General features: G+C 38.7%; 1 protein-coding gene and 1 pseudogene across 1 annotated transcript in view; one reads left to right on the top strand and one right to left on the bottom strand.

Annotated features, from left to right (window-relative positions):
- Positions 1-23477, bottom strand: part of Prkdc (protein kinase, DNA-activated, catalytic subunit) — a 197315-nt gene that overhangs the window by 115194 nt on the left and 58644 nt on the right. Inside the window, exons 31-39 of the mRNA XM_055599098.1 lie at positions 21609-21863; positions 18673-18893; positions 16717-16925; positions 16193-16325; positions 15614-15772; positions 14615-14815; positions 6920-7105; positions 6313-6417; positions 3691-3858 (exon numbers count right to left, since the gene is read on the bottom strand). Of these exons, the coding sequence (XP_055455073.1) occupies positions 3691-3858; positions 6313-6417; positions 6920-7105; positions 14615-14815; positions 15614-15772; positions 16193-16325; positions 16717-16925; positions 18673-18893; positions 21609-21863 (1637 nt within the window). The remainder of the gene's footprint in view (positions 1-3690; positions 3859-6312; positions 6418-6919; positions 7106-14614; positions 14816-15613; positions 15773-16192; positions 16326-16716; positions 16926-18672; positions 18894-21608; positions 21864-23477) is intronic.
- LOC129670556 (melanoma-associated antigen 10-like) lies at positions 13185-14093 on the top strand (annotated as a pseudogene).

The raw sequence follows: 23477 nt of genomic DNA, 5'->3' as shown, positions 1-23477 counted from the left end.
CATTCAACATAAATGAGAACATCATGACTTCACCAGCAACCCCCAAAACTGATGGATGCTCCAATTCATCAAAAGCACAGGAAAATGACTTTAGAGCTATGCTTACCCAATTATCTGAGGCTCATAAACTATTTGAGACTATGCTTACCCAATTATTTGAGGCTCATAAAGAGAACTCCTTCAGCTGATAAACACCTTCAGCAAAGTGCCAGGATACAAAATCAACTCAAAAAAATCAGAAGCCCTCCTGATTACCAAAGACAAAAGGGCCGAGAAAAAAATAAGGGAAACAACACCCTTCACAATAGCCACTAATAACAGAAAGTACCTTGGGTGAAACTAACCAAGCATGTGAAAGACCTGTTTGAGAAAAACTTCAAGTCTCTGAAGAAAGAAACTGAAGAAGATATCAGAAGATGGAAAGATCTCCTGTGCTCGTGGATTGGTAGGATTAACATTGTGAAAATGGCCATTCTACCAAAAGTAATCTACAGATTCAACGCATATTCCCATCAAAATACCAACTCAATTCTTTACAGACCTTGAAAAAAAGATTCTCAGCTTCATATGGAGAAACAAAAACCCCAGAATCTCCAAAACGATCCTGTATAACAACAGATCATCTGGAGGTATCTTCATCCCCGATCTCAAGCTGTACTACAGAGCAATAGTAATAAAAACTGCATGGTATTGGCATAGAAACAGAAAGGAGGATCGATGGAACCGAATAGAAGACCCAGAAATAAACCCGCATACCTATGAATACTTGATTTTTGACAAAGAAGCCAAAACCATTCAATGGAAAAAAGATAGCATCTTCAACAAATGGTGCTGGTCCAACTGGATGTCTAAAAGCAGAAAAATGAAAATAGATCCATACTTATCACCCTGCACAAAACTAAAGTCCAAGTGGATCAAAGACCTCAACATAAAACCAGATACTCTGTTAGAAAAAAAAGTGGGGAACAGCCTAGAACTCATTGGTACAGGAGAAAACTTCCTGAACAGAACACCAACAGCACAGGCTCTAAGAGCAACAATCAATAAATGGGACCTCATGAAACTAAAAAGCTTTTGTAAAGCAAAGGACACCATCTTCAAAACAAAACGACTGCCTACAGATTGGGAAAGAATCTTCACCAACCCTTTATCTGACAGAAGGCTAATATCCAGTATATATAAAGAACTAAAGAAGCAGAAAAGCAACAAACCAAGTAATCCAATTAAAAAAATGAGGACCAGAGCTAAATAGAGCATTCTCTGTAGAGGAATATCGAATGGCAGAGAAACACTTAAAGAAAAGCTCAACGTCATTAGCCATTAGGGAAATGCAAATCAAAATAACCCTGAGATTTCACCTTACACCTATCAGAATGGCCAAGATGAAAAACTCAAGCGACAACACATGCTAGAGAGGTTGTGGAGAAAGGGGAACCCTCCTCCATTGCTGGTGGGAATGTAAACTGGTACAACCCCTTTGGAAGTTAATCTGGCGCTTTCTCAGACAATTAGGAATTGTGCTTCGTTCAAGACCCAGCTATACCACTGCTGGTATATACCCAAAATTTGCTCAAGTACACAACAAGGACATTTGCTCAACCATGTTTGTAGCAGCTTTATTTGTAATAGCCAGAACCTGGAAACAACCCAGATGTCCATCAATGGAAGAATTGATACAGAAATTGTGGTATTTTTACACAATGGAATACTACTCAGCAATCAAAGATGAGGAAATCATGAAATCTGCAGGCAAATGGTGGGATCTAGAAAAGGTCATTCTGAGTGAAGTATCCCAGAAGGAGAAAGACAAACATGGTATATACTCGCTTATATAGACCTACAAGATATGAGAAACATAATGAAATCTATACACCTAAAGAAGATAAACAAGAAAGTGGACACACTTTGAAAGACAAAAGGGATGTGCACTGGACGTATGACAGGAGTCTACCGCAGAAGGCATCTGAAAGACTCTACCTAGCAGTGTTTCAAAACAGATACTAAGACTCATAACCAAACCTTCAGCAGAAAGAGTTAGTATGACATGGAAAGGATAGGAGCTCCACAAGGGCCAAATATATCTGGGCACAGGGGTCTTTTCTGAGACTGACACTCTACCAAGGACTATGTATGGATATAACCTAGAACCTTTGCTGGGATGAAGCCTGTGGTAGCACAGTAACCAATTGGTTTCCCATAGTAAGGAGAACAGGGACTATTTCTGACAGGAACTCAATGGCAGGCTCTTTGACCTCCCCACCCCCCAAGGGAGGAGCAATCCTGCTAGGCCACAGAGGAGGACTTTGCAGCCAGTCCTGAAGATACCTGATAAACCAGGGTCAGATGAAAGGGGAGGAGATCCTCCCCAGTCAGTGGACTTGGAAAGGTACAGGGAGGAAATGAGGGAGGGAGGGTGGGATTGGGAGGGAATAAGGGAGCGGGGTGCAGCTGGGATACAGAGGTAATAAAATGTAACTAATAATAAAAAAATTAAATTAAAAAAAGAGATAACATAAACAATAACCACAAAAAATGACATAACCACTCCCCAGGTTTAGTAACAAGGGAATAACTTGCACACTATAGGTAGAATGTTAGTACAGTTACAATTTTAAAAAAAGAACTGCCTAAAATTATCTAAGAGCAAGTACCCTAGTCTGATTGGCTACAACTGTAGGGACTATCCTGACTGTGAACTGATGGAGGAAGTCCCACTCCACTGTAGCACTATCCCTGGGCTATAAACAAGTAGCTGACCATGACTAACCAAGCCAGTAGTGAGCCAGCAAACAGTCTTCTTGCTTTCAGGTTCCTGCCTTGAATTTCTACCCTGAATTCCCTCAATAATGGATTGTGACCTATTTCTTGTGGTTGGTGTTTTATTTATCACAGCAACAGAAAAAAAAAAGAGAGAGAGAGAGAGAGAGAGAGAGAGAACAATTGTATATCCCAAGGAAATATAATCCATACATATGCATTTTTGTCTTACAAGAGACACAATTCACGATAGAAAAAAAAGTGCAAACAACCTAAGCATCTATCATCTAATGAAGGGATTAAAAAAAAAAAAAGGTGGTACACACACATACACACACAAATAGAAGGCTATCAAGCCTGAAAGTGGCTGAAATCCTAACATCACAGATAAAATTAAAGATTATTATGTTTTGTTAATTACATTATTACGTTAATTCAAGAACAAGAATGTAAATGATTTCACTTACACATGGAATCTAAAGAACTGAACTTATAAACACAGAGCAGAGTGGTAATTACCAGAGGCTGGGAAGAATGAAGGGACCGTGGGGAGAGGGAGGTATGGGAAAATGTTTATCAATGGTTTTATCAAACCATTACATAGATACAAGAAGTTCCGGTACTACTGCACAGTAAGGTGAATATAGATAAGTGATGTACAATATACATTTTTAAAAGAACAAGAAGAAAAGAAAGTATCTTGAAACTTTTCATTTTAACAGAATGATAAATGTTTGAGGAAACAAGTATGTTTAACTTGTTTTAAACATTATACACCTATATTTAAACATCTTACAGTACCACATTAGTATGTTCGATTTTTAATTTTTTGTATATCAGTTAATATAAATTTTAACACCCACCCCCCCGGATATAACAACAGCAGCAACAAAAATCAACCAATGTTTTACTGTTGACACTAGTAACACTAACCTTTTTCATGCAGTCCACGTAATTATTGTACTTTAGGGAATCAGGGGGAAATTCATTAGACTTCATGGGGAAATTAGAAATGATGAGCTTTTCAAGAATATGCCTCAGGTTTTCTAGACTGTGTTCTGACAGGCTGGTGAAGAATGGAAGAAGAATGATAGCTTGGCCCTGTGAAGCAATGCAGAAAAATACAAATCACACTAAGTGTGGCTTACAAATCCTACAGAAAAAAATAAAACCACTCCTTTCTAAAGACTGCAAATAATGTGCTCAAAGGACTTGGTGAATGATTTCAGAATAAACACTCAACAAATGACTTCTGGATGACACCAAAACCCAACATTAATGCAGCTATATACTTTGGCTTCCATTCTGAGGTCAACAGTCTGGCATGAAGTTGGGAGATGGAGAAGCTACATGAGGAGATAGTGAGGAATGGACTTGATGAAAATGCATTTATGTGCATTAAAGTTTTAAAGAATAAATTCCAAAAACCATTTTTACCTCAAAGATTATTTTCAAATTCCATGTAGAAAGAATAGCTTGAATAAACTACAGGGTAGTTTACAAGTATTTGTTTGCAAAATCCCCTCAGAACTTCATATTGAGTTTAAGAGAAACTAGGTATTGATTCTAACCTCCTTTGAATAACAGGTAAAGTAAAAAATATTCACATTTGAAAGAGAAAAACATGATTCGTACAGAACACACCATAGAATTATCCAATAACAAACTGTTCTTTTATCAAGACTCATGTGGTCTTTATATGACTTTAAACTTAGTGACAACAGGACAGGAGCCTACCACAGAGGGCCTCTGAAAGACTCTACCCAGCAGGGAATCAATGCAGATGCTGAGACTCATAGCCAAACTCTGGCACAGTACAGGCACTCTTATGAAAGAAGGGGGACATAGAAAGACCTGGAGCTCCACAAGGAGAGCAACAGAACCAAAAAACTTGGACAAAGGAGTCTTTTCTGAGACTGATACTCCAACCAAGGACCATGCATCGGGACAACCTAGAACCCCTGCACAAATATAGCCCATGGCAGCTCAGTCTCCAAGTGGGTTCCCTAGTAAATGGGAAGAGGGAGTGTCTCTGACATGAACTCAGTCGCTGGCTCTCTGATCACCTCCCCCAGGCCACAGTGGAAGATAATGCAGCCAGTCTTAATGAGGCCTGATAGGTTACGGTCAGAGGAAAGGGGAGAACTTCCCCTATCAGTGGACTTGGAGAGAGGTATAGGAGATGAAGGAGGGAGGGTAGGATTAGGAAAGGATGAAGGAGGAGGTACAGCTGGGATACAAAGTGAATAAATTGTAATTAATAAAAAAATAAATTTTAAAAATTATTTTCTTGCCCCCATTACTAAAAGATTTCAATAGAAAAAAATACCAATTTAAATCTGATGTATATAAACAAATGTTAATGATCATATGACTATACTTTAAAAGAAATGTTGGGTTGGGGAGGTAGCTCACTGAGTAAAGTATATACTCTCAGTGTATGAAGACCTAAGTTTTGATCCCCAAACCTCAGGTGAAGCAGACACAGCAGTGGACATCTGTAATTCCTACTCAATCCAACTCCTGCAGCAGTGAGATAGATAAAGGAGAATGGAAAAATTCCTGGAAACTCATGGGCCTGATGTGTGGCATATACAGGAGCAAACAATAGACCTTGTCTTCAAACAGAATTTGAAGATCTAATAATAGAAGTTCTCCTCTGACCTCCATATGTTCTGCTCTAGCATGTGCATACGTATGATCACCTGTCCTCATACTGTACTTTCAAGTTTTCCACACTCCCTCAAAAAACCCCAACATGACAAACGCACAAAAATGTAATTATGTGAAAATAAAAAGAACATAATCTTAAAAGACCAATCCTTTTGTTTTGTTTTATAGTCTTTTGTTTATTGCCTTTCGTGGGGAATTCTTTTTTTTTCTTTTTTTTTTTTCTTTATTAATTATACTTTTTTCACTTTGTATCCCTCCCGTCCCAATCCCTCCCTTCCTCCACCCTCTGCATGCATGCCCCTCCCCAAGTCCACTGATAGGGGAGGTCTTCTTTTCCTTCCTTCAGATCCTAGTCAATTAGGTCTCATCAGGAGTGGCTGCATTGTCTTCTTCTGTGGCCTGGTAATGCTGCATCCTCCTCAGAGGGAGGTAATTAAAGAGTAGGCCAATCAGTTCATGTCAGAGATACTCCCTGTTCCTATTACAATGGAACCCACTTGGGTACTGAACTGCCATGGGCTACATCTGTGCAGGGGTTCTAGCTTATTTCCATGCATAGTCCTTGGTTGGAGTATCAGTCTTAGGAAAGACCCCTGTGCTTAGATTTTTTTGGTTCCGTTGCTCTCCTTGTGGAGTTCCTGTCCTCTCCAGATCTTACTGTTTCCCACTTCTTTCCTAAGATTCCCTGCACTCTGCCCAAAGGTTGCCCATAAGTCTCAGCATCTGCATTGATAGTCTGCAGGGCAAAGCTTTTCAGAGGTCCTCTGTGTCAGGCTCCTGACTTGTTCCCTCTTTTCTCCTTTATCTGATAAAATGCTCAATTCCTATCCAGAAAGGCAAAGAAGATGTACATCACAAGACCAATCTTTTAAAGTCATCTACCTTTAAGTGTAGACCCAACTTTGCATCAGCAAGTAGACTAGCATATGTCGTGAAGATTTCAGAAAATGAGCTGTGATTTATATCAAAAGACAAAGTTGAATCAATCTAAAGGGAGATAAAAACATGACAAATTTCTGTATTATGGCTCAAATTTTTTCAACAAATTTTTCAAATGTTTATATTCCATAACTCTTATTGTTTTTAAACCTCAAAAAATATTTCAACGATGTTGCTTAAAAACATTTTATTATTTTCTGCTAAGAAAAAGCCTGTAAAGATACAATAATATGGAAAAATATAAAATGGCAAGTATAATAAACAGTAGTATAAATGAAAAAAAAAAAGTAATTGGCAGTTATCTCTCCAAAATATATTTATCAAGCAAATGAGTTTTCATAGTATTTAAACATAAATTACAAGAGCTCAAAATAGTGAACATGCCATCAGTGGTATACATTTGTAATCTCAGCATTTAGGAGGCTGAGGTTGAAAGCTGTAAAGGTTCAAGGCAGATTAGGATTATATAGGTTGACTTTGTCTCAAAAGACAACAAACAAACAAAAAACATAACTAAATATGAATGGATTTTAAATTATTTTCAAAATACCTGCAACATTTTTGCTAGTAAGGACAGCACTGTTGTTTTGCTTTCTGGGGCAGAATCTGTGGCCCACCATGAATCACATTTCCTCCAGTTTTGCAGAATTGCAGTTGCAAGTTTCAGTCCTTGGTGTTTCTGAACTGCTCGATCCCTGAAGCTCTGATCTAGCATACCATTTAAAACACTACTCACCTGGAAAAAATTAGTAGATTGAAGAAATATTCATAATATTGATAGGAATAAAAAAAACATACTTTCACAAAAAGTTATTCTAGGAAAATGATGTGATTTCTGTACCAGATGTTTACCCATTTAACAATCTAAGAAGAGCACTGAAATATAAAATTTGACACAAAAGACACAGGGTGACTCTGCTGATGACCTCATGCCCATTCTGCCAAGTGTAATTTCTCCATAAAATTACACTTGGAAGAGGAGGTAAATGCTCTTCTGTGGACACAACTACCACCATACTAATTTCTGTTCATTCTACTACAACTTTTCCAACAGAGTAACATGATTACTATGGTTAGCTTGTTATTCAGTGTTCTCATCATTCTGACAACATAAGCCTTTTTCACAGATGCTCCATATAGTTTATTTATCCACACATTTTCCTTCTTGTGCAATTTGCTCTTTCTACAGCTAAATCTTGGCAGAGTTCTTAGCTGCTTTCAATTTGCCTACCTTTAATCTGTCATCAAACTCTCCCAAATCAAATAAATTATGCCATTCCATTTTTCCGAAGAGTAAATTAACTGTTTCAAGAGACATAGCTCTTGCTGTGTTGTGGCAAGCCCAGACCTAGAAAACCCTTCTTCTCTCCACAGGGCTAAATACAACACCTTCTTCTTTCTCGTCTTACTAGCTACATGGCAGCTTCCTGATGAGAGGTGGACAAGGAAACATCTCTTGGTTTTGCAGTATCCATAATTCTGTTTTGAAAACAAATGTCATTCCATTCTTGATCCTTCTCCACATAACTAGCTTATCTCCTTGAGAACATTCAGGCCCTTTTCTCATGGTGAGTCTTCAGAAAATTTTCTCCACGTAAAATCATTTCCAAACCTAGAGCAAGCCACACCACAGCCATTTTACCCTGAGAACTCAACTCTGCCACTGTTTCTGGGACCCTTGTCACCAAACGCCTCTATGTACTGTCCATTCAAGTTGAAGAGATCTTTGTCACTTCTTTCTTTTCTTTTTCCTTCCTTCCTTCCTTCCTTCCTTCCTTCCTTCCTTCCTTCCTTCCTTCCTTCCTTCCTTCCTTCCTTCCTTCCTTCCTTCCTCTCTGTCTCTCTATTTCCTTCTTGAGACAGAGTATCACTATGTACTCCTAGCTACACTAGAACTTGCTATATAGACCACACTAGCTGTGAACTCACAGAGATCTGCCTGCCTCTGATTCCACAGTGCTGGAATTAAAGTCTGTACACCATTGTACCTATCACTTTTCTTTAGCTTTTGCTTTGTATTTTCATCCTACTCTCTAGGAATTCCTCATTTTCTCCATCTATTCCTTTTTTTTTTTTTTTTTATTCTTCTCTCATACAACTCCAGTCTCTTCTCTCTACTTCTCCCAGGCCCTTTTTCCCACTTCTTCTTTCCTCCAGATCCACCCTCTCCTCCGTTTTCCTTCAGAAAAAAAGTAGTCCCCTCACCCCAGAGATATCAACCAAATAAGGTACAAGTTACAATAAACTAGGCACATACCTCATATTAAGGCTGGATGAGGCAACCCAGTAAGAGGAAGATGGTTCCAAAAGCAGGCAAAATAACCAAGAGAAACCCCAGACTGCTACTGTTAGCACTCCCACAAGAACATCAAGCTACACAACCACATAATAGGTCCATAAATGCAAAGGACCTAGTTAAACTCATTCAGGCTCTCTTATTGTTGCTTCAGTCTCTGTAAATCCCTATGAGCCCTAAACAGGTGATTTTGAGGGTGATGTTCTCCTGGTGTCGTTGACACCTCTGGCTTTCTCCTCCCCCTCTTCTGCAGGGTTCCCCAAGCTCTAATCCATTATTTTAATTTAAGAAATCTATGCTTAATTCCAGAGGATTCTTTCATATTCTCCAATATTATTCAGTAGCTATTCTTATTCTTTCCCCCTCCCCCCGTCTCTCCTGCTTCCTTCCCTCTCTGTCTCCCTCCTCAACCCCTATGAAACAGTCTTGCTATCTTCTTCTGTTTTGGTTAGGCTAAGGCTTTGAATTAGCACACGTCTTGCTTTATAGTTTTTGTCATTCTGGTTGTTCTTTCTCTGCACCTATTAAGACTGTTTGTTTTTTCTTTCTTTACATCATTCTGTCATTTCAGAGTTGTGGGGTAGGAACAGAGGAGGGCCTGCTGGCAGCAGGGACAACCAGAAAAGACCACCTTACCCACAAGCCCTTGCCTGCTAAGTCCCCTTACCAAAAGTAGTAAGCTGATCCCTAGGTTCCATTTTCTAACGCACAACTCTGCCTGTTTTCCCAGAGGCCACTCTGGCACCAGAGGACGTCAAGCCACACTTGTACTACTAGGCTCCCAAGAACCACAGTTAGCACCCAAAATACCAGAGGCTACACAGGCTACAAACACACCGGGGAAAACACCCTGCTGGAACTGAAGTCACACTAGTCACCAGAACCCCAGGCCTCTCAGACCAGAAGACTTTAAAACTTGAGTCCAAGTGGATAAAAGACCTCAACATAAACCCACAAACACTAAATCTATTAGAAGAGAAAGTGGGAATAGCTTTGACCTATTGGCACAGGAGACAACTTCCTGAACAGAACACCAATTAACACCAATTGGTACTCAGGCACCAATTAATAAATGGGAGCTCATGAAATTGAAAAGCTTCTGTAAGGCAAAGGACACTGTCAATAGAACAACACAGCAGCCTACAGAATGGGGGAAGATCTTTACCAACCCGAATATCCAAAATATATAAAGAACTCAAGAAATTAGATATCAACAAATCTATTAACCCAATTAAAAATGGGATACAGAGCTAAACAGAGAATTCTCAACAGAGGAATCTCTAATGGCTGAGAAGCATTTAAAGAAATGTTCAATGTTCTTAGTCATCAGGGAATTGCAAATCAAAACAACTCTGAGATTCCATCTTATACCCGTAAGAATGACTATGACCAAGAACTCAAGGTTATGGAGAAAGGTGAAGACTCCTCCATTGCTGATAGGAATGAAAACTTTATTTTTAATTTTTCAGTTTATTTACTTTACTTCCCAAAGGTGCCCCTTCCTTCCTCTCCTTCCTGTTCCCTCTTTCCCCTTTCCTTTCTCCCCTTCCCCCCAGAACAGGAGAGCCTCCCTTCCCCTATATCAGTCCTCCCCAGCATATTACATGACATCAGGATTGAGCATACCCTCATCCTGAGGCCAGGCAAGGCAGCCCTGCCAGGGGGAAGTGGTCCAAAAGCAGGCAACAGAGTTTATGTTAGAAACAAACAACCCCCACCATATGGGGTAAGTGCCCCATATGAAGACTAAGCCGCCCATCAGCCACATATGTGCAGGAGGCCTAGGTCCAGACCATGCATGCTCCTTAGTTGATGTCTCAGTCTCTGTAAGCCCCCACAGAGCTGAGTGGGCTGTCTCTGTTGGTCTTCCTATAAGGTTCCTATCTACTTCAGGTTCTTCCATCTTTCCTTCAACACTTCCACAAGATCCCTGGAGCTCTGCCTCATGCTTGGCTGCAAGTCTTAGTTAGCATCTTTCTCAATCCCCTGCTGATGGAGCCTCTCAGACGACAGTCAAGATAAGAGAAGTGCAAACTTGTAACAACCATTTTGAAAATCAATCTGGCAGTTTCTCAGAAAATTGGGAATAGCTATACCTCAAGACTCAGCAAGCTATATCACTCCTGGACATATACCCGAAAGATGCTCTACCATACCACACGGGCACTTGCTCAACTGTGTTTATAATAGCCAGAAACAGGAAACAAACTCGATAACCCTCAACCAAAAGAAAGATAAAGAAAATGTGGTACATTTACACCAAAGAAGTATTACTCAGCCATTAAAAACAATGACATCATGAAATCTGCAGACAAATGGATGAACTAGAAAAGATCACCCTGAGTAAGTCAACCCAGACCCAGAAAGACAAACATGGAATGAACTCACTTATAAGTGGATAACAGTCATTAAGTAAAGGATAACCATGTTACAATCACAGACCCAAAGAACCTAAGTAACAAGAAGGACCCCAGAGGGATGTTTGAACCACACTGAGAAGGGGAAATAGATTCGACATGGGGGTGAGTAGAGGGAGACAACTAGATGGGGGAAGGGATGGGGATGACAACAGAAGGGAAGAGGTGGTGGGGAAGAAAGACAAGGGAGAAAGTACTGGGAAAGAGAATTGGAATTGATTGGGAAGCATCTCTGATACAAACTAGAAACCCAGAACACTGGAGACTCCCAGGAGTCTATGAGGGTGACTCCTAGTAACAGGAGATATGGACCTTGTATTGGCCATCTCCTGTAACCAGGCAAGATTTCCAATAGAGGGATTCAGACACCAACCCAGCCACAAAACCTTTGACCCACAATTTCTCCTGTCTACAAGATGTGCAGGGGTAAAAGATGGAGCAGAATTTGAAGGAATGGCCAACCAATGACTGGCCCAGCTTAAGATCCATGCCATGAGAGTTTGTCCACCCTTCACACTATTAATGATGTTCTGCTATACTTGCAGACAGGCATCTAGCATAACTCATCTGAGAGGCTTTACCCAGCATCTCATGACAACTGATTCAGAGACCCACAGTCAAACATTATGTGGAGCTGTGGGAATTCTATGGAAGAAGAGGAGGAAGGATTGAAGGAACAAGAGAGGTCAAGGACACCACTCAGAAACCTAGAGAATCAACTCACCTGGGGATCATAGAGACTGTACTGCCAACTGGAGAGCATGCATGTGATAGACCTAGGCCCTCTGTACATATGTAACATTTTTTTTTGAGAGGGGGCTAGGAGCAAATGCATGTGGGTGGCAGGGGGAGTTGAGGTGAGAGAGACTGAGAAGAGAGGAGGAAAGGAAACCTACAATCAGGAGGTAAAGTAAATAATTTTAAAAAAGTAGAATGGGAAAGATTTGATAGAGCTAATCCTTCCTCCAGTATTTTATATAGTATTGGACTTTTAGGTAGGTTTTAAATTTAGAATTAATTTACTTTAGTTACATTAGAGAATACAAAGCTTAGAATCCCACCCCCCATTCTGGCCCCAGAGAAGAAGCAAGATAATCCAGCATTGAAAAAATTATGCAAGAAACCCTCCCCCTAATATCAGCAACAGCAAATAATGTAAACTTAGTCTGGCATGTCAATAAAATGACTTATCTTGTCCATGTCTACATTTCCATTGCTTGATGGCTGGAGTAGAGGAGACTGCTGCCCACAGGATCATGCACTAAAACTATGGTGGTATATAACCTTCAAGGATTAACAGTTGGTGACATTTTGCTATGTGGAATAGTGCCTTAAAAATAAGTAATATTCTAGTGGAGACAGGAGGGTCTCTCTAAGTTGAAGCCAACCTGATAAAAAGTGTGGTCTCCAGGACTACAGAGCAAGATCCTGTCATAAAAATAAAATAATAAACACTCCCAGGCACATGAGAGGTGTGGAAGCTCCAACAGGACATTCTAGCAAAATTCAGTACCCTACAAAGTTATATGTTACAGTGTTAAGCTGAGAGACAGTGCTAAAAGATTTGAGGGAATGGAAAGAATAATATCTATTAACATCAACTAGCTTGATAAAGATTCTGTTTTTTCCTATGGATTTTATTTTTATTCACTGGCAAGACCTTTCAACCTTCCAGATAGAAATCTGGTTTGAGAAAACCCATCAGGTTTTTGTGAAGATTTTGGGAGGGAGAATTCCACTCAGTGTGCTCTGGACCTGGAGACTTAACTTTAGAGTTAGCACACCAGGCTTTCTACATCCAGGGACTTTGTGGATTCAGAGGCCTTTTGTGAGTGTCCTGATAGGGGAAGGTGAGCCTGTACAGTGTGTGGTATCAGCAAACAGCAGATGGAGGCAATAGAGGGAATTATCCATTATCTGCCAGCAATACAGTCCTCTTCATGGCTGTCAGTCTGAACTCCCTGTCTAATTTTCAGGAACTAGTCTAAAGGAGTTGAAGGACTTGGCTCAAGTCATCAAAGGGTGGGTCAGTTGTGCCATGACAAAGGTTTGTGAGTCTTCATCCCTATGACCTGCATGCGCTGTATCCAAGGAAACTCAAGATGAATCCTACTGTGAAGAGCCAGAGTTTCAACTTCCTGGATAGCCCTCAGGCCCAATGGGAAGAAAGTAGCTCAGGCAACCATGGATGAAGTAGAGGAGATGGAGATCATAGCCACCAATTCAGGGGATGTGTCTGCTGAAGGAACACCCAGTTCTCCCCAGAGTGCCCAGAGAGCCTCCTCTCCTCTCACTGCCATGGGCTCCATTGCACGTGCATCATCATGTGAGGCCTATGGCAATCATGAAGCAGAGTTAGCCAACCCTGAGTCTCCCCAGCAGGATGTGCTAAATGGAAAGATGGTTGATTTGGTGAGATTCCTGTTCAAGTTTCAAAGGATGGAGCTAACCACCAAGGCAGAAATGATGCACAGGGCCATGAGAGATTTGAGGAGCACTCCCTATGATACTCAGTAAGGCCTCTGAGTGCATGAGGCTAATCTTTGGCATTGACATGATAAAAGTAGATCCATTTACCCACTCCTATTTTCTTTTGCCTGCTCTGGGGATCACCTATGATGAGATGATGCATGATGTTATAGGCGGACCCAAGACAGGCCTAGTTATAGTCACACAATGCATCATCCATATAGAGGATAATTGTGTCAGTGAGGAGGTTTTCTGGGATGTATTGAATACCCTTGGGCTGTATGCTGAGGTTGATCATTTCATATTTGGGGAGCCCAGGAGTCTCATAACTGAAGATTTTGTGCAGAAAGGGTATGTGGAATACAGACAGGTGCTCAATAGCTATCCTCCACACTTTGAGTACCTGTGGGGACCAAGGGCTTTTGCTGAGACCTACAAGATGAAAATCTTGCAGTTTTATGCTAGCATCGTTAAGCAGGATCCCAGATCCTACCCTGAAAAAGTATGCAGAGGCTTTGAGGGAAGAGTAAGAGAGGGCCTAGGCCAGAAAATCCTAGCAGATGAGAGATACCATTGCTCTGACCATCACAACTTCTACTGTAGTATCATTTTAGAGTCAGACAGAGCAGTGAAATAAGTAGTAAACCCTTATTCAAGAGCTAGTTGGAAGAGAATGTAAAACCATTCCTTTTTTACTGTTCTGTTTGGGTGACTTGAGCCTTATTATTTTAAAATGTTGTTACTTTTACTACAAGGTTCATTTGCTTGAGATTTTTAAGGTTACAAATGATATTAGTTATACATCTGTTGTTGATCAGGTTAGGAGAATTTTGTTATCTTGAAAACAAACAAGGATGTTTTCTAATTTGTAATATGTTATAAGATATGATACCATTAAAGATAGAATTCCCTGGGTAACAGAAATGAAATTGGCATTAATAATAAAAAAACAGAATAAAATTAATTTTTAATCATGTAAAAAAAGAAAAAGAAAAGCCATCAGAAACAAAAAAACTCTCTGTAAACATTAGACAAGAAAATACTTAAAGGTAAAGGTCCTTACCATTTTGGGATTATCTGCTGATGACTTCATGAGCTCTGATACAGCAATATCAAGATTTTTCAATAGCTCACCGTTGATTACTTCTGAGAACAAAGTATAGAAATACTCCCCATGGGAGAAGCTGATGTTTCTCTGTGAACTGCCCAAATGCTGCATAGACAACGGTGCTGAATTCAGGAGCAAACTCACAAGGTGCTCACACTAAGGAAGAGAGAAGACCATAGTAGAGAATCTGCCCCAAGAAAGGCCCTGAGGTTGTGGATCCACAGTTAAATCTACAAGATGCCTTCTAAAGTGAGCCTGATATGTAAAATCAGGACTCAAGTTTAAATTACACATATTTAATTTAATGTCTATTTTCTAGGTTTCACTATGTGACAGAAACCTTTAAATTGATATTGCTTACAAATTTCCAGAACAACCTTGTTGTTCAGAGAATAGTCTAATATGAACAAGTTGTTTTGGACAATGGAAGTGTAATTAAGAACATCAATGAGACAAAGAAGAGGTTCTTGTAATGGGAGAAATAATAAGGGACAACAGAATGGAACAGACACACAGGGCTGGTTGTAGTTCTCTGCTACAGCAGATTATATGAAGCCAGCTCTGCCCAATTCAAAGAGTGATGAGGACTTAGGTTGTTGTGGTGCCTTGAGTGCCTCAAGATTACCATTCAGAGTCTCTTTAACTATCCATTCCAAGAACTGACAAGGACAGGAAAAGAAGCATGTCAACCCGGGTTAAGGTTAGTGAAAAAAATGTTCTTTTCTTAAGTTCTTTTGTAAACAAAGCTGAACAGAAACTTCAATTTCAGAATGATTTGTTTTTTATCTTAATAAAGCACTAAAGAAGACACCCTTAGAGAAAAAGTCAGCAAGTCAATTATAATACATGTCCATCTAAGACCTTACTAACCAAATTTCACACCTTTTGGAGATATCACATGTAAGTTATATAAGTCATTCAACAGAAAGTGTGGAATGCAGCTATTTTCCCTACCAGTCCTCCAAAAGCAAAGGCTAATTCCAGGAGTCCATTGGCCAGTTTCTTACAGCTGGGGTCCAATGTCTGTAGGCACTGCCTTTCTTCTGTAGGTATAATGCCTTTATAAACCAAGGAGAGCAGTCTCATGCCAATGGAACAATTCAACGCTGTAGACTAAAGGAAAAATTGACATGAAGTACCTAGTGAGAGGTGTTTAACACAAAAATATGTTTCTACTTTAGTTAAAAAGTCTGTGTTAGTTAACAATGATAAGTTTTCCAATGCTTAGGACAACTTTCTTAAGCTATAGATTTCATGTATGTCTTTCTGTAATATAGACACTATGCAATTGGTTCCTAAAATGTTTGAGGTTACTAAAATTTGAACTGTCCTTTATTCCTCTTTCATTTAGTCTTTACCTTCATATTCACATGAGAGACAACACCTACATGTTAAAGTTCTGTAATTTCTGTTTCAGTATATTTTGTACATACAATATTTTAAATAAATAATACAAATACCAATTTGTATGACCATAATTAAATTACTATAATAAAGCTAAAAGATATGTAAAAACGAGTTAATCATGTTTACCTGAGGTGGTAATATAGCATGAGAGAAACCAGCTTTGTGAAGCTGTTTACAGGCTGATAAGACAGACAGGAACTTGTTCATTTCTTGGCGAGCATCAGAGCTACACAAGTTAATGGCACAAAGCTCTTCAACACTGGACGTAAGAAAAACAGAAAACCAGATAAGAACACACTAAGGAACTGTGTGTGCTATTATAGATTCACTAATCACCTGTTTCTCAAACTCATTATTACAGTCCTGGAAACACAAAGATAACGCCAGAAAAAGATTCATAAGACAAATCAGCCTTGAAAAGCAAGTGTAGTATTAAGCACATCTACTGTCCTCTCCCATCCTACATGCAGAGAATGAATTAGTGAGGCTCAGGATTTTCAAATATACATGATATATTTGTGTGTACACACACGTAAAGACACACACTCACTGACAAGTTCTTTTCTTGAGGACTTAGCAGCTGTGGCTGTCAGAAACACTGGATGGGGACCTTAGATCATGGTAACTGTGAGCATGGCCCAAGTGCCTACCTCTGTGCTGTCACTTTCTCCTTCAGATGAGTCTCCAGCATGTCTCTGAATGGGGAATTCCTTAGTGCTTTCAGCAGGTTTACACAAATGCTAGGAAGATGGTTCATAACCTGGACGTCGCCAATATTAAAACCTATGCTCAGGGGCTCACAGAGCACTTTCACTAAAACCCTCATAAGGTTTATGTTACACAAGTCCTTCTCCAGCAGCTATAAAAATAGAAAAGACAGATGGAATAGGAGTACTTCTTAAATAGCAGCTCTCTTTTTATCATATTGTAAAATTTTAAAAAGTCCACAAGGCTGGGAACAGAATTTGGCAGACTCTCTCAAAAGAATTGAAGATATATAAAAATGTTTGAAAACATAAGGATTCAGATTTCAGGTTTTTCATTTGTTTGTTTAGTTTTAGAATGTCTAGAGAGACTCTACCACATAAGTATCACTATCCGAAAAGCTAAAAACCAAAATTCTCCAAAACCTACAACATTTTGACATGAAAGTTTTGGAACATTTCAAATTTTTGACGTTCAGGTTAGAAATGTTCAGCAATTATTTTCAAAAACAGATTGTATACTGTGGTAACATTATAGTTAAACAATAAATACTTGAAAACTGATAAGACTACACTTAAAGAGTTCTCACATATGGGGTATGAGGGAATAGAGAGGTTAATTGGTTTGACTTAACGACATATATAAATGGACCAAATATGGTGTACAGCATAAATTCATACATCTTTTATTCATTAATTAAAGTAAGAACAACTTCCTGTAATGGAACTTCTCAGAGGAGCCAAAGCCACTCCCAAAAATTATTAGTAGTAAATATTAGTTATAGAGAATAATAGGTTCATTGGGACAATATCATTCATGCATGTGAAACATTTTAATTAAGTTGTACTCCTCATTATACCATTGTGTCCCTTTCCTCCTTTTTAAAAGCACCTCAACTCTCTATTTTCATGTCCTCTCTAGTCCACATGTGACGGGAAATGTGATACTTGTCTGGGTCTGGATGACTTCAGTTAATATCTCTACTTTCATTTATTCTCCAGTAAATTATGTTTTGTATCTCATTATGTATATAACCATATATATTCCATTAATGTCATGTAAGGTGATTCCCTAACTTGCTATCATGAATAGTGCTGCAATAAACATGGGAATAACCAGACACAAACCTTGAACCACAGCACTTGGGAGTCAGAGGCAGGTGATTCTTTGAACCAGGCCACCTTGGTTTACACAGTAAGTCCCAGCCAGCCATGGTTACAATTTTCATTTATCTCAAAAGCAAACAAATAGACAAATAAACAAAAAAATGGGTAAATGGGCATCTGTATGCTTATTTTGGTTCCTTTAGATATATGAGCAGAATGGTATGCTTAGGTCATACATAATGATTCCACTTTTAGTTTTTGAGGAATATACATCCTGATTTCTATAGTGTCTGGACTAATTTATCCTTTTTTTAGTAAAATTGGAGTGCTAGGGATGGAATATATGGCTTACACATTGCAAACAAGGACTCTCCTGCTGAACTACACCTTCAGGCCTGCTTCCCAAAGCAGCACTTGATTTCCTTTTCATATAATCTTCACCAGTATTTGTACTGTCTCTTGTACTTGTACCATTATTTGCATTTGGTTTCTTGATGATAATTATTTGAACTGGGCTAAGATGGCATCTCAATGCAATTCTGATATGTTTCTTTTTCATGGCTAATGATCTAAGGCAGTGTTTTTCAACCTTCCTAATGTTGCGATCCTTTAATAAGGTTCACGTTGTGTTGACTTGATAACTATAACTTTGAATCATAATGTAAATATTTTTGAATATAGAGGTTTGCCAAAGGGATCTTGAACCACAGGTTGAAACCCTCTAATGTAAGGGAAACAAACTATTTCCCATGATGAAGTACTAATCTCACATAAACAGAGAAGGTGAGACCCTACCTTGCAAACTTCCGGAGAGTTATTGAGCAGGGTTGTGGTAAATTCCATAATCCGGACCAAGACTGTGCATTTGCTATAATTGTATTTTTCTTCCTCTTGTAGGCTGGGGGGGCCAGTCACCCCAGTGCCGAAGTGTTGTTCTACTGCTCTAGCATCGTATGTTGCTATGCTTTCTAAAAAGAAAGCCACTGACTTCAAAAGTGAAGATCGCGCTTCAGTACCTAGGAATAATAGCAGTAAAATATTAGTGTACATTTCTTCCTAACTCTACTAAAATTAATGTGCAGTTCCTTCTTGAAATACAAAGGATAATATACACTCAAAAAAAAAAAGCTTTACAAACAAAAAAAGCTCAAGAAAAAATGAATAAAACAGCAGCTATTTCTTCTTTGTTCAAATTTTGAACGAAATTATAATCCAAATAGAATCCCATTTCAGACATAACAGTATCTATACAGAGTCAGGTCATATATTTATTTATATATTTACTTATTACTACAGTAGGATTGAACACATGCCATCCTGCACACGACAAAAGCACCCCGCCCTAAGCTTATCCCTCCCCCTCTTGTTATGATTTGAACACTTGGTCCCAACTGGTGTTGGGAGTTTTGCAGCTTTTAAAAGGTGAGAACAATTAGAAGACATAGGTCCCTGGTAATCTATTTTTGTTTTCTGGAATACTCTCTCACTTTTTGTCAATCATGAGGTGAAGAGATTTGCCACATCTTCCTGTCACCATGGTATACATACAGCCAGGCCTTGATGGAAAGAGGCCAAACAATTCTATCCTTCAAAGTGTCTAGGTGAGAATTTCGTCACGATGTTTGACTAACAGAAGTCTTAACTCTCAAATATTATTTACGAGAGTTATGATTTAAAAGAGTAATTTGGCAATTCATTAAAAAAAAATCTAACAAATAAATACCATGTTAATCTCTCAGCTCCTTCTCCAGGAACATGTCTGCCTGGATTCTGCCATGCTTCTTGCATTACAATAGTAGACTAAACCTCTGAAACTATAAGCCAAACTCAATTAAATGTTTTCCTTTATAAAAGCTGCTTTGGTAATGGTGTCTTCACAGCAGTAAAGTCCTAAGACAAGAGGATAGGTCCCTGCAAGTGGTCTGTCACAGGGCTGAGGATAAGACTGGAAATTTTGAAGACAGCAAGGATATCAAGCTGCCCACCTAATTTCTGGGCCAGTATGGCCAGTGGGTTCCCAGGTAGAGAGTGCTTCTGGGTATTGCAGTGTTACAGAGGGGTAGGTCAGTGAGGAAGGAAGGTTCAATCTACAGAGAGGATCTTTGGAATCCACAAGGAATAGAAGTAGAGGTTGAAGGCAAGCATCTTCAGAGCTGGGAATCAAATTGAAGAGTTTGCAATGTTGAACAGAAAAGCTTCTGTAAGGTTCCTGAACATATTCGCAATTGCTATTTTGAAGTCTTTGTCTTGTGCTTCATCTAAATTGCATTTTTCATGGCTTATTCCAATAGGGTTGCTGGTTTCTGAAGGAGGCATGTTGTCTTGTCTGTTCATGTCTGTATTTTTGTACTGGGATATGGGCATCTAGAAGTCTAATATTTGAGGTGTTTCTTGGTATAAGGATATCATTTTCTCATTGTGAGGTGAGTGTTCTGTTTCTTGGTTGCCAATGCCTACTCTGGATCCTCAGACCAGATGGTGAACCTGTAGTTTGTAGTTTGGCATGTGACACAAAGAAATAGAGAAGGACTAGGAAGAAAAGCTGCAAGAAGCAATGAGAAAGTGCTAGGATGACCCTGGGTCTGAATCAAGAAATGGATTCCTCAGGAATAGAAGTAATGGGGGAGAAAGAGCTCCTGCAAGCAGAAAAAAGAGGAAGTCTGGAGAAAACATAATCAAGGATTACATTCTTAAATGGTAAAACAGTCTTCAATACAACGTCACTGCCCTAGTTCATCACTGAGAATCTGTTAGGTGGGGTGGAGGTACATATTAGAATTAATCAGTTACGGAACTATTTATTCAAACAAATATTTCTTAGTAGAGTAATACATTGCATAACATTTTACTCAAAGACAAACTATATAGCTGGGTACAATGGTGCACACCTGTAATCCCAGAACTCAGGGACATAGGGGCAGATGGATTGCTGTGAGTTCTAGGCCAGCCTGGTCTATACAGCAAGTCCGAGATAACCAGGCAGCCAGGGCTACACACAGAAACCTTGTCTTGAGAAAAACAAAAACAAAAACAAAAAACCTAATAATAAAATGAAATAAAATGTTATATGACAGTGGTTATATAAAACTATATCACCTACTGATGTGGAATGTTATTAGGAGGTAGGGACACCTTTAGAAGGTTTTGTTGGTAGAATCAAGTGAATTTATTGGAAATGTGTGCTTTAGGGCATATTGAGACTGTTGTACCACTTCTTATTCACTTTGCTCCATGGGTACCATGAGGTTTACAGCTCCCTCTATTATATGCCAAAATCCAGGCCAAAAGCAACAAAGCCAATCATGGACTGAATCCTCCAAGCCTGTAAACCAAAATCAACCTTTTATTTTAATCTAATTACCTCAGCTTTTTTGTCATAGTAGTGGAAAGCTAATTAACACAAATGAGAACGTAAATAAAAAGAGCCTGGAATATAGTTCAGTGATACAAAATCCATGCTAAGTTCTTTTAAACAGCACTAAGTAGCTAGTATCTGTTATCAATTTTGTATTATTTTAATTTTACTTTATTTCTTTTATATAACTTTTCTACATGGGTTTCATCATGTAGCAAGTGGCTGTTCTGGTACTATATCTGTAGATAAGGCTGGCCTAGAATTCATAGCCTGTCTCCAACTGCTTGTTAGTGTTATTTTGACATGCAGTGTGCAGTTTACCTGAAATAAACTGAGCAGAATCAGGCAACGCTATCTTAGAGTAAACGTCACCCACCTAGGACCTCTTGCACTTCCACAGTCTTCTCCTCAATGAATGTGTTGTAGCACTCCAGTGCTGCGAGGAGCAAGTCCAGCCACTGCAGCACTGCTTGCAGGCTGACCGGCCCTTGTAAATCGAGTAGGGTTGGCTGAGCAAGAATGCCTGCTGACCAACCACAGCTGCTAACTGCGCCTTCAAACGTGTTTATGAGAAAAGAAATATCTTCCACTTTTATAAGATCTTTCACCCATAAAGAAGGAGATTTGTTGCCTAAGAAACGAGATTAAAACATATAAAAACATATACTTTAGTATATATACAAAGCAAATATATAAACATTCAAAAATTAAACCTCTTTACTCTCTGAATCTAGTTAAAATTTCAAAATAATACAGGATGATCTTTCTACTATTCCTAATTTGTTTCACTGTTCTTGCTTGTAAGAAGTTATTTCCACAAAGCCACTCTCTTCAGATTCCTTAAACTTTGTAAAACACTTTTTGAAAAAGCAACAAACTAATATTCTACCTACTGCACTGTTCTTTTCAAGTTACATTAGAGTACCATGATTTGGGACTTTGACATTGGTTGAGTTACTCACATTTCTGATGATCTGGACTCTGTATCTCAGTCTCCTTATCTCAAAACATCTCAAGAACAATCGTAAACCTATCTCCTGGGTTGTTACAAAGATTACAGGATTTAATGTTAGAAGATATGCTTATTTGTTATCCAAGCTGGACTTGAACTTCTAGATACAAGTGATCTACCTGCCTCAGCCTCCCCAGTTGTGTGTTAAGTAGTGTTTATTAAGTAAGTCAAATGACTCACTTAAAAAATTGTTTTATTTTGATATTGAACTTTTTCAAACCAAAAAAGGAAAAGGTAAAATTTCACTTTGAATGTTATAAAATCAGTGTCTCAAAAAGGGTGAAATGATTCTGTTACTGGTTAACTTAGACAGAAAACCAAAACAGAATGTATGTCTGATTATTAAGAGGACATGTTTCTACAAAAAGGAGAACAAAATCCGTTATTTTTCCTAAGAACCAAAGAAAATTGTTATTGTGAGGAAAAAAAATAATATGGTATTTAAATTCTACTGCATGTGTCAAGAAAAACAAAAATCAATTATCAGAAGGAAAAGTCAGATCTACTGACAGAGTAAAACATGGGAACCTTATCAAGTGCTATGCTGGCTAGTTTTAAGTCAACCTGGCACAATCTAAAGTTATCTAAAAGGAGGGAACTTCAGTTGAGAAAATGCCTCCATACGACCCAGCTGTAAGGCATTTTCTTAATTAGTTAGTGGTTGATGGGGAAGGCCCATGCCATTGTGGGTGGTACTATGCCTGGTCCTGGTGTCTATTAAAAAAAAAAAAAAAAGCAGGCTGAGAGACACATAAGCAGTAACCCTCTATGGAATCTGCATCAGCTCCTGATTCAAGGTTCCTGCCCTGTTTGAGTTCCTCTCTCCAATAATTAACAATGATATGGAAATGTAAGCCAAATAAGTCCTTTCTTCCCCACACAGCTTTCAGCCATTGTGCTTCATCTAAAACAATAGACACCCTAACCAGGACAGATGCAGAATATCCTCAAGGTTTCTCTCTCTCAACTGAGTGGAGTGGCATATTCATGCAATATGCAGCATGCAGGAATGAGAGAATAAGAAGTTCAAGGCCATACTAAGCTACACAATACGTTTGAGGTCAGCCTAGGCCACACACTTTCTTGCAAAAAAAAAAAAAAAAAAAAAAAGTATATATATATATATATATATATATATATATATATATATATTTATATTTATATTTATGTATGTATGTATGTATGAATACACACATATATAAACATGTGTATATACACATAAACATATTATGT

Source organism: Psammomys obesus, unplaced genomic scaffold (assembly GCF_907164565.1).
Source record: "Psammomys obesus unplaced genomic scaffold, mPsaObe1.curated_primary_1811, whole genome shotgun sequence".
Taxonomy (NCBI): domain Eukaryota; kingdom Metazoa; phylum Chordata; class Mammalia; order Rodentia; family Muridae; genus Psammomys; species Psammomys obesus.
Note: the sequence above shows the minus strand (reverse complement) of the source record. Positions and strands in the feature narration are given on the sequence as shown.